Below are 12500 nucleotides of genomic sequence, written 5' to 3' on the forward strand. Positions count from 1 at the left end.
AAGATTACAGAGGAGGAAGAATGACAAGAACAATGTGTGTGTGTGAGAGAGAGAGAGAGAGAGAGAGAGAGAGGAAAGAAGAAAGAAATTAGGAAAGTAAGAATAAAAGTACATTACCTTCAATCCTGGAGGTCCTTGTGGTCCCTGCGATCCTGGCTCACCCTGTAATTTTACAGATGAAACAATTACCTTTCAAATCAAGTAGACCCACACATACACAAACTCAGAGCTAACACAGGCATGCATACACCCCCCAACACACACACTGTGCATAGAGTCATGTAATGTGCTATAGACACATTAACACAGATATGTTCCCAGATTTCACAATGAAAGGTGAAACATCGATCAGCACAGCTAGAAAGACAGACTGACACACGCACACACGCACGCACGCACGCGCGCCACACGCACACACACGGCTTCTATTAAGAACTGCTATATGAGGTGTTGGTTCTGAGTTGGCAGCACACTAGGATTAGGCTAGATGTTAACCACAACACCTGCAGTCTGCACAGCAGCACTGCGCTCCTTCATTAGCTAGATACCATGCCATTAAAAAGTGGTCTCGCACACACACAAGCACACACACAAGCACACACACACGCACACACACACACACACACACACTCTCTCTCTCTCTCTCTCTCTCTCTCTCTGTGTCTCTCTCTTTCTCTCTCTCTTTCACAGAAACACACACACAAAAACACAGCCACACACTTTCTATCACTAAGTGAAAAGCAAAAGCGTAAACACTTTCTTCCCCGTGTGTTTCCTAGTGCACATAAAATATGCAGACTCAGGTGGAGTAAACCACAAATTCAGCCCTATTATTGTAAGGCTGTCTGGGGCAACAGGGCTGGATTTAAACAAATCCATCACAACACGTTCTCTGGTACTCCAAATACACACTTACACAGAAGAATAACAAAGCTTTTAATGTGAGAGGAGGCTCAACAAGAGGAAAGTGAAAAATACATACAAATTTTAGAGAAGTAAAATCAAGTCATTTTAATGAATACGGCACATCTATAAACAACAGGAGTTGCACCACAGTGATTTCCATTTATACATACTGTACATCTCCATACATATTTAACCAAGTGAAGAAATGCTGTTCATGCATTCTGCTATTTCGCATGAGCCAGTGATGTGTTTGGGAGATAGCGTCTACTGGCTCAGCAGAATAGACCCCACTAGCATTGACATTCAGTTGTACCTCGAAACTTTGGATGTGAACTGATTGCTTCTCTGCTTATGTGATGCAGCTAGTGAATGTGTGTATGTGTTTGTGAATGTGTGTGTGTGTGTGTGTGTGTTTGTATGTGTGTGTGTGTGTGTGTGTGAGATCAGTAGCAGTCTACAGCCGTGTGGCTAGTGCACAGTCATCGGGCCCTTACCCTCTGTCCGTCCTTGCCTTTCCCTGGTGGTCCGGTCTCTCCCGACAGCCCTGGTGGTCCAGCCTGACCAGGGGGGCCAGAGGGTCCCTCTTTGCCAGTCTCTCCCTGCAGGGGAAAGAGAGACACATAAAGATGAAGATGAATGTATGGATCTGACTAGTGGAAGATAGCCATACGCACAGACTGTGAGGAATTTGGTTCCTACTACTAGAATGGTGGATAGAGGTGATACCACAGACTTTGGTTCTTACTGGAATGGTTGAAACCATTGACATTAAATAAATGTCAGTAAATAAATAAACAAATGTGTGAGCTAGTACAATGCATACTCCCTGGGAAAAGAAAGAAAGTACTATCTGGGTGCTCGTCAATGATTAGCAATTAATTATGCTGTACTTACCCACAGACACATTCTGTTTTAGTGTTTTTTTTATAATGCTCATTGAATTATATAATCGTTGAAAACCTACAGCCTTTTTATTTATCACTCCTTCCTTGCACCTTCGAGCAGCTACACTAGACCAAGAAGCTCACTGGGAGTTTATCACACACAGAGTGTGGCTGGTGCCAGGAAGGATGTCAGGACACCTGGCACTGGAGGGATGTGATTCATCCTCTTTCTGCTTTTACTTTGGCCCATCAACCTCTACCTCTTGGCAGGCCCCGTAAAATGAAAAAAGTTGTGAGCATCAGTGCTGTCACCACACCAACGCAATCCAAGTTTTGAATGTAACCTACACTGAACATTCTATCTTTGCATTCCCATACTTGCCAACTGTGTACATGACCATTCACTATCATCATCTAACATAAACTTATGAAAAAATAATTAGAGTAAAGCTCCATTCATTTCAATTTCTTGATGTCTTCTTCATGAAAATATTCTGACTAGATGAGAAGATTAGAGACTACCTTCTTCTCCCAAGGTAGATAAAATAAAAGTTTCATGAATGGTAGTAGTGACCATACTGGATAATAATAAATGATAAGCTGATGCTGTTAGGTCTCACCTTCTCTCCTCTTGGTCCAGAAATACCAGGTGGTCCAATGCTACCAGGAATTCCCTATAAAGAACAACAGCATGGATAGTATGTGAAACAGCGTCAGATGTTTAGGCTATTACACCATTGACTCACATGTGCTATAAAACGTTTAGTACACTATTACAACACTATTGCTACATTACTACGGTACTAAGTAATAATACATACCACATTGCCTGGAAGGCCACGGAGACCCTGAGCTCCTTGCAATCCTGGTGGGCCCTGTCACCAAATCAACACAGTGATCTGAACAAAACCCAGCTGCAACTTCAACGCAAATTATGATATTGTAATGTACCATTCATCACAGCCTGTGTGAGGAATAGGAGGCACTTACTGGATCTCCTACTCTCCCAGTCTCTCCTTTAGGTCCTGACTCTCCTTTAGGGCCCTAAATGGAGAGAGAGAGAGAGAGAGAGAGAGAGAGAGAGAAAGAGAAAGAGAGAGAGAAGAAAGAGAGGGAGAGAGAGAGAGAGAGAGAGAGAGAGAGAGAGAGAGAGAGAGAGAGAGACCACTATTAATCAACTGGCCTTATCAAATGCACAATCAACTAGAACACACTTCAGAACACACTTCAGCCCAGTTTTCTTAATCAGTCTAAGAAAAGATGAGTTAAGATATCTTACTGCAGGCCCAGGCTGTCCTTTGAAACCTTGCTCACCAGGAAGTCCTCTTTGACCCTGTGGAATGAAGTAAAGAACACGATCGTTAGCATGTTGCCTTCACTAGCTGACTTTAAGCACTTAGGACTTTAAGTGAAAATTGTATATATACACAATCTTGGTCTATTGTAACTGTTAAAATCATGTGAAGGTTTGACAGTGTTCCTGCCATTTTAATGAGATCTTTATTGTTACATTGCAGACCCCCTGCGTTACACTGCAGCTAGGCTGAAATGAACAAGGAAAATGAACAGCCCTTTAGCCCTTTTCGCATAGCGCTGAAGTGCTAGTCCCGCTCTTCTAATAAAATGTGCACTTTACTATGTGAACTGACCTTTTCTTTTTCATGAAACAGTAATGGCCAAACAAATTTGACACCAGCAATAACTCACAATATAGAGCTATGTGAAGCCTTTACCAGGAACATCTGATTTCTAGGATGACTTATTAGGGATATGTTATGGTGAAAGTCTGAATCATTCATCAGATCTGTTCACGGTACAGTTTATGTTGTCTGGATAAAAATAGTGCAAACAAAAGCTTGGATGTTTTATAGTATGAATGTGCCAGGGTGAAAAATGTTTTATAATATCAATGTGTCAGAGTGAAAAATGGATTCTAAGCTAAATGTCTTGAGGTTTTTTTTGTAGATGGTGTTGTTTGTTGTGGGTGCGAAGAAAGACTCCAAAGAGTTCCAAAGCAGCTTTGTAAGAGACAAGTTCATTGCAAGAGCACTACAAATGAATTGTATGAAATGGTCCTAAACTCAACTGAGATGAGAAATGAATTCCTTTTTAAATGGAAACACTACTTTATTATTGACTCTTCCCCAGGAGCCTGGATTGTTTGTTTACAGATGACAGTAGCTCAAAATAGGAAAGACATTCCCAACCACAGTTGATTTTTATCGAATTGTTTCCAGATAAATACAAATTTATATTTATTTGTATTTGTGCTACCACATTGTACACACACAGTACAATGTAACATACTACTGAAAATAAAGCCACTCAACCATAGGCGTAAGAACTGCCTCCAATGAGAAAGACTATACTATAGTGTAAAGTGGCTTGACAGCAGAGCATTTATACTTTGATGAAAGTCAAACGTTTAGAATTGTGGTGCTGGAAGTTGAACAGTCTTGTGGGAAATGAAATTAATATGATTGAGTTTCCAAGTTTAATTAATTTTGCTCTTTTGAAAGAAGTGGGAGCATGAAGAGGCCACTTTCACATTATGAAGAATGAGGAAGGATGCTACAGTAACTAATGCATGGTATTTGGCACTGTAGAAAAAACTTATTTCACACTGAATAAATTAATTAATTTTTCAAAAAATGTACATTTGAGATCACCCATATACTGCAGGACCCAAAATATTCTGAGTACAAAGTCATTTGATACTCAGCTTGTTCATCTATCTGTTTGATACCGTACATGAGCAATCTTGCAATCTAACTCTCTACTGCCATCTTGCTATGCATGTCTGCTCTGCAGATTAAAGCTGCACTTTTAATCTACGCGCAGGACTAAACTGTACACTCAACAGAGAAACAGAGAGCAAGAGATCTACAGCATACTGGATATTGACGTTCACAGAAATGACAGAAACTCACAGGTTCTCCAGGACTTCCTGGCTCTCCCTTTGCTCCTCTCTCTCCAGGCTGACCCTATGGTTGTAAAGACAACCAAAACAACAAACAAACAAACAAACAAACAAACAAACAAACACACAAATGAGAGAAGACAAAAAAAGGCATCTTCCACTGTCCTTCACAGTGTCCTGCCCATTAGTCACTGAATTTTGAATCACTGACTCCTAATGCACTCAATTATCACTTTTCATATGATAATGACATGGTATGACAATTGTAAGCCTCAACACTTAAAAAATATCAACATCTAATAAATTAATATAAAAAGTCCTGAAAATGTCAACTCAGGGACAGTTCAGTAAATTTGTTTATGACTTACTGGGTCACCAGGTTGAGGGATGACATTGGCCACCTGCAATAAAAACACAGCAGAGTTTGTGTTGAAAGGCATGTGTCTCAGAGATGTTGTGTTGAGCATCACTGCACCTTACAGGTACATACCCTGGTAGTCTGGGTATGGTCAGATGTATGGCAAAAGCTGAAATAAACCTTTTTCCTGACATTGAAAACTAGTGATCAGTCAACAAGACTCAACTAATCACTTTGTAGCTCCACCCTGAATAAACATAAACAGAAGCATTTGTCAGCATAAGGCATGAATAAGCAAACCTTAGGGGCGGCCTGTATATATTTCTCTCTGCAGGTCTCACACTCTGCACAAGGACACGGTAGCAATGATTACTCCTCATAATGACAAATCCCCCTCTATTAGATGCAGGAAGCGGTTCGCCCGGCCCGCGGCCACTCGCGTTTATTACAGCAGAGCGAAACTGAGAGCAGCAACACGGTGGGAAGAAAATAGGCCTCTCTCTCTCTCTCTCTCTCTCTCTCTCTCTCTCTCTCTCTCTCTCTCTCTCTCTCTCTCCTCGCATTCATCTGGCTTAATTACTTACGTCTCCTGGCAGTCCGGGCACTCCTCGAGGCCCCACGGCACCCTGGGAAAAAGAACAGGAAAGGAGGTGGGGCTCAGCGATTGGTTGCATACTAATGAACTAATTAATGCTGCTTCCCCGAATGGCAATCACTGGGGAGACGAGGCCTGATGATGGGCCATGCACCATGGGGAGAAAGCATGCTACTATGTAGGCCATTTACTTGAAAAAAAAAGATGCTAATAAGTTAAGGAGAGAGTGAAGAAGTGTGTGTGTGTGTGTGTGTGTGTGTGTGTGTGTGTGTGTGTGTGTGTGTGTGTGTGTGTGTGTGTGTGTGTGAGACAGAGAGAGAGTGTGTGTTTGAGAAGAGGGGAGTGAGAGACAGTGAGAGAAAGAGAGAGATAATGGTGTATGTGTGTTTGAGAAAAGAGAATAAATAGAGAGAGTGTGTTTGAGAAGAGAATAAATAGAGAGAGAGAGATAGATAGATAGAGAGAGAGAGAGAGAGAGAGAGAGAGAGAGGAGAACAGAGGGCAACACTTTGGCAATAACACCTTGCACATTCCTTTCATTGGGATTCTCGTGGGTATGTTTCATTTTAATTCAGACAGCATTCTTACCGTGTCACCTCGATCACCCTTTGGTCCAACTGAGCCATCCTTTCCTCTGTCACCCTAAACATGAGACCAGTGATGAGAGCCGGAATGCAAAGGCACCATCGGTATACAGTATGTGGGGTGCAGCATTGCATACTGTACATACATGTACCTGTTTTTTTTACTTCTGCCTTACATGCATTGTGTATGTGCTGTGTACTTGGCTTGAGTTTGTGTTTGTGTTTGTAAATCAACAACTCACCGCTGGTCCTTTCTCTCCTCTTGGACCCATTGGACCTAACTGCCCAGGAGAACCTGCCTCTCCCTGCAGAGATGATACACACACACGCACGCACGCACACACATACGCACACACGCACACACACACGCACACACACACACACACACGCACACATCGCACACACACACATAACAGGGGGACAGACACACACGTAACAGGGGGACAGACATACAAATGGTGAGAAATGTTCCTGTGCTGAAATTAGCTCTGTTGTCAAATTTAAGAATGTGTGTGTGTGTGTGCATGTGTGTGTGTGTGTGTGCACGCATACTGTATGTGTGTGTGTGTGTGTGTGTGTGTGTGTGTGTGTGTGTGTGTGTGTGTGTGTGTATACATATGTGTGCAATGTGTATACCAGTGTGCATGTGTGTGTTATGTGCGTGTGCATGTGTGTGTACTGTATGGTGTGTGTGTGTGTGTGACCAACTCACTCTGTCCCCTGGAGGTCCACGTGGCCCAGGAGGTCCGTCATCACCCTAGATCAGAAACCCACAGACACTCCATCATCACTCGTCACCACATCACTGCCCATCATATCACATACAGTATATCGGCACGTACATCCTCTCATCTTAAGGCCAGTCCCCTCTCCTCATCACTCTCTAATCAGCTTCATCATGACACCATCACCAGCAGCAGACTGATTCAGACACCCCCAGGCCTTGTCTCTGACTCTGCTGTCTAAATCATGAAGCAGGAGTCTCCCTCCCCAATTAGATGTTTAAAGTGTAAACATGAATTAAAGATCAAACTGCAGGCAATACCACTAGCAGAAATACATTATTTCTGTATCGTGGCATGAGCAAAAAGTACTAGACAGTTTCATCTTCTTTAGACCTTTAAATATTTCATGATGCGTTCGCAAAAACACAAACCTTCGGTGTCTGAAAGGCGAGAGTTTTTGAAGAACTTTATAAACAGTATTTGGTAGCAGTTCTTACCTTGGGCCCTGACTTGCCTGGAACCCCATCAAGGCCAGACTCTCCTCTTGGTCCCTACACGGGGAGCGCAAAAGGCCATTTGAGTCAGATGGCAGCAATGAGAGAAATCAATCTGGCATTGCAACTATTAACTACAAGTGGATACCTCAGTTTAACAGCTCTTTGCAGATGTACAATATCAATTCATCTTAATATATCATATCATGACAGAGTGTTTCATTACATTAACAAATGGGGTACTGGTAGTGGTTGAAGTGACACCCCCACCCCCCCCCCCCCACCCACCCCCACCCACTTGCAAAGCACTTTGTGGGCCTTGATAAAGAGCTATGCTATGCAGCTGTATGAGTCGGCCGTAACAGCCCTAAAATCTGCCCGGCGTCTCAGCAGGCCGGTGGGGTCTTTGGAAGAGGAGCGCCACATCCATATCCATATGCTTAACACCACTGACCTTGGCTCCGTCGTTGCCAGGGAAACCGTCCAGACCATCTTTGCCCGGCAGACCCTTGAGAGATGATAGGAGGAAGGGAGATTATGTAACAATGGAACTTTACAGCGTTGCTCGGATAGCGACTGTCACGCTGAATGAGGGAAAATATAATCTCACAGTGGTATGAGACAGAGGCCTGATTCACTGATGTGACAGATAGGTCTCATGCGGTCGCCACAGCGGAAACTTACAGGTTTGCCAGGCTCCCCCGGTTTGCCAGAAAAGCCAATTTCACCAGGAAGTCCCTGTGCAGAAGAAAAGCAATAACAAAGGGTTATTATCAATAAGCCTGATTTTTTACTTTAAGCATTTAACAATACATTGGTTAATAGCCTGTCTTATGTTGTGTTGGAATAACAACATCAATACTGTGTACAAATAAGCAAGTCTAAATCACATCACTAAAGTGGAACTCTATCAATAATGTAGAATCTCAGGTGCCTTTTTATGCTTTGAGGAATAAGCGTTTCAGTTACTTGTGAGTGATGCTAGTGTTGATGGTATTTAATACCAAAAAAACACAGTGAGGTACAGTAATATGTATAGACTGCACCTGAATATTAACAGTGGGACTTTCAGGTGAAAAATCTATGAGTAGCAAGTTTTGCTGTAGCCACTCTGGAGCAATAGCATCTTTATCAAACAGTACTCACAGGAGGGCCAGTCTGCCCATTGTTGCCAGGGTTTCCAGGTGGACCCTGTGCACCCTGTGAACCCTGTGGGCCCGGGGGACCCAAAGGACCCGAAGGACCCTGAAAATGAAACACACAAACGGTGACCATCCGCGAAATCCCAAGCGGAAAGCAACTTAGGCTATTTGGCCTACAACTACAGTTCCAAAGGCAACCACTAGAGGGAGTACATGTCTGTGAAGTACTAATGTCTGACTAGGCTGGTCTGCACTGCACACATGTGGTTTCATTATGAAGCAGCAAGCTTCATGAAAATTGAGCAATGCTGTGAACATGTTCATATGTAATAGGGATGTAAGGGTAATTGATGTACCCAAATACATATTCCTGTTTGCTGCCACTATCTTCTCTCTTTACAGTGACATTTCTCAGATGTACTAAATCCAGTATGAAAATGCAGCACATTTCAAGTGAAAAAAGCTTATATTAGAGTTGTCTTGCTAGTAATAAGTAAACTGGACAAAATTATTATACATGGAGCGAAACACTTTGAAAAACAAACATTAAAACAATCATCCATTATGGAAAAAACAATTTTAGTTCAAGCAATTTTAATCAATGTCACATTGAAAAATCAAGTGCTTACAGGGGGTCCAGGAAGTCCATCAACACCAGGCAAGCCACTTTCTCCTTTTTTACCCTGTGAATAATAGCATGTTACTGATTGCAAACAAGGTTCATTACAGCATTGCACAAATGATCATGTTCTGAACAACCATCCAGGAAGGGGCAGGGAGTGACCCATGGAGGTAGCATATAAAATGTGAGTTCAAGACGGACAAACATTGCAAAGCACATGATTAAATGCAAACAGTGGTGCATTGTTTGCGCAAACACGGTGTTCTATTAATCAGTGTGTGATTATGTTTGTTTATGTCTGTGTCAAAGTAACATGCCGTGTTGTTTGTGTGTACTCTTGTGTTTTAATGTGTTTGTGCTGAAACACAAATGGGCTCTCAAGGGTATTCAAGTCTAAGTAAAGTAATATTTAAAAGTCAAGCACTTGGAGGTCATTGTTCGCTTTCTGTATAGCGATCCTGATGAAATCGATGCATATACTGTAGGTTTCATTTTCTTTTAAATTCATCATTCTTATCTTTTATCTGTAAATGACTTGATGGTGACAGGATAGCACCTCCGACACAACAACCAAACAAGCGAAAACTACCTCAAAAGTCTGTTATAATATTGTTGTAAACGGTTTTCACAAATGTGTTCTTCAGCATTCAAATTCCCACCATTATTTATAAACCAAACTCCAATTATGCACAATAATGTTTTGATGATTGATCTTAATCACTAATTCTGTACACTGAATAACAAGAGGTAAAGCTGCCACACCATCAGTACTTAATGTCTCTTAAAAGTCATGCCTGAGTGAGCAGGATATCTAATTTCTTATATCTGTCAGTCCTTGACTCCTCCATCCTTATTGCATCACTTCCTTGTTTCCTTCACGTGATTGATTAGAAGGTGCTAGGACATAAGAAAGGACGGAAGGACGGAAGGAAGGATGGAAGGAAGGGGTGATTGTCAAATAAGAGAAATGAGAAGAAGACAGTAAGTTAAGCACACAAGGGCCTGAGAGGCTACATGTCGCCATCTAGTGGATAAAACAATGTACTGCATCCATGTCCATCCATGATCTCAGATCTGTGATATGTGAAAAGGTAGATAAGTAGAACACAAATGAAATGTGTGTGTGTGTGTGTGTGTGTGTGTGTGTGTGTGTGTGTGTGTGCAGTGTGAGTGTGTGTGTGTGTGTGTGTGTGTGTGTATGTGTGTGTGTGTGAGTGTGTGTGTGTGTGTGTGTGTTCAATGAGGGTGAGTGACTTTATGTCCAAGCAGTCAAGCGTACAACAAGCTCAAAGCCCTGTCAGATTCTCAGACAGCAATTTCTTCTGGGCCATTGCTCTTAAGTGTACATCCCTTACACAAACACAAATACAAACAAATACAACACACACACACACACACACACACACACACACACACACACACACACACACAGGGAAAGGCATCAGCACAGACGCATAACCTATATACACACACACAGGTGCACAAACACACACACAAAAAACACAGATGCATACACGCATGCATGCACTCATGCACTCACGCACACACACACACACATCTACACACACACACACACACACATACTGTACAACTGTCACTTTCCATGACTATACATGAAAACATAAACAATAAATAAAACACACTCAGAGTCAAAGCCATTCAGCATAGCCTGTCAATATCACCTCCAGATCTACAGAGCAACAGAACATCCATGTCTCCTGTCTACATCATCCGAGCAGCTCGGCTGACTCAGTGGAATAAGGAGGAGTGCCGTCCCACAGGACAGGCCATACAGCTTCAGCTTGTAGTGGGATGGTGTACTGGATACTAACTCGTATCCATGCAGCATTTGGCTCATGGAGGATGTGTGTCCTGTGGAACTTACAATCTGACTGTCAAATTATAGTGGTGCGTGTAAATAAAACCTACAGTGTAGTCTGTTTCCCGAATAGGAGTCAATATTCCATTTCCAAGCTGAAATTTGCTGCTATAATATACAGTATGTTGTGTAGATGTGTAACTAATGATGACGTTGACTTTTTACTAATTGCTATTTGCGACCCTGCAAGGCGAAACCAGTCACTTTGGTAAAATTTACAAAATTAAGTTATTGTGCTCACATGAACGGCCATTAACTAAGCTTTCCAACGGTGTGTACAGTATAACAAGGGTATTGCAAAAAGTATCGCTAGATAACCGCATCCAAAGTTGCCATGGTTCTCCTGTCACGATATGTCAGAAGAGGAGAAAATTACCTTTTTAAGTAAATTGTCATGTGCCATAGTGTGAGGGCGCAGTTATTATTAGCCTTACGGTATCGTGACTTTGAAGCGGATGACTGACTATGTGCAGTTTCATCAACGGTGCAGTGAGTGTCTTTTTCTGCCCCCTAGTTAATACCTGGGACGGTCATAAGGTGTCACTATAGAATATAATTAATGTATTTCGGGGGAAGTAAGGGGAGAGAAAGTTTTGTGTACACAGATTGTGTATAGCCTACTTTTAAAATGCGCTATGTACTGTAAATGGAAAACTTCTCCTGGTCCCTAAAATGACGCCAGGATATTTGTAAAAGTTTGTACTTTTGACCGTTCGTGCCCTGAAAGGCAAGTCTTTCACATTCATGTTCGTTGCATATTCGGTTACATCTGCCAAGAACGATAGAGAGCTGACATATTGAGTACATTTTAGCTTTACTGTAAAACCTTATAGCGGCGTGGACAAAGGGAATGACTGCTAATGTGTTGAATCTTCATCTAAATAAACTCAGGGTTGAACAGTCAAAACATGTTTTTTCCATGAAATTTGTTCACAATATGAAAGTGTAGACTGTATACTGTCAAATTATGCGAAAACGTGAAATTCAACATTTTAACCCCTATGTTTGTTTATCGTGGATTTTCTCAAAATAGCAAAGCGCCTGGTTTCGGCTTGCAGGGTCATATTTATTAATTGTAAAAATAACTACTTTCATTTCAGTTCATTGTACGGGGTATGCTCTCATCTCTGAGAATGATCAGTTATGAAAGGCTTTCTCCAAGAACTCAACATTGAGCCAGAGGTGAATTTAAATGAGCAAACTTTGGTACTTTACACGCTCCTGTGTGTGTGTGTGTGTGTGTGTGTGTGTGTGTGTGTGTGGGTTGGGGGGTATAATGTGCACACAGCTGCACTACAGCACACCTGTTGTCATCTGTCACTGTCTTAAATTCAGTCATTGATTCAGCTTCTGCCACAAGGGGGCGCTAGAGCCCGTGTTTCTGCTGTTCC

General features: G+C 42.1%; 1 protein-coding gene across 1 annotated transcript in view; it reads right to left on the minus strand.

The window, feature by feature from the left end:
* col22a1 (collagen, type XXII, alpha 1) overlaps positions 1 to 12500 on the minus strand; it is a 61441-nt gene that overhangs the window by 15273 nt on the left and 33668 nt on the right. Inside the window, 17 exon segments of the mRNA XM_048230480.1 lie at positions 118 to 162; positions 1401 to 1505; positions 2411 to 2464; positions 2612 to 2665; positions 2781 to 2834; positions 3070 to 3123; positions 4721 to 4774; positions 5079 to 5111; positions 5653 to 5694; positions 6252 to 6305; positions 6490 to 6552; positions 6960 to 7004; positions 7470 to 7523; positions 7921 to 7974; positions 8151 to 8204; positions 8613 to 8711; positions 9238 to 9291. Of these exon segments, the coding sequence (XP_048086437.1) occupies positions 118 to 162; positions 1401 to 1505; positions 2411 to 2464; positions 2612 to 2665; positions 2781 to 2834; positions 3070 to 3123; positions 4721 to 4774; positions 5079 to 5111; positions 5653 to 5694; positions 6252 to 6305; positions 6490 to 6552; positions 6960 to 7004; positions 7470 to 7523; positions 7921 to 7974; positions 8151 to 8204; positions 8613 to 8711; positions 9238 to 9291 (972 nt within the window).

This window comes from Alosa alosa, chromosome 20 (assembly GCF_017589495.1).
Source record: "Alosa alosa isolate M-15738 ecotype Scorff River chromosome 20, AALO_Geno_1.1, whole genome shotgun sequence".
In the NCBI taxonomy this organism is placed as follows: Eukaryota; Metazoa; Chordata; class Actinopteri; order Clupeiformes; family Clupeidae; genus Alosa; species Alosa alosa.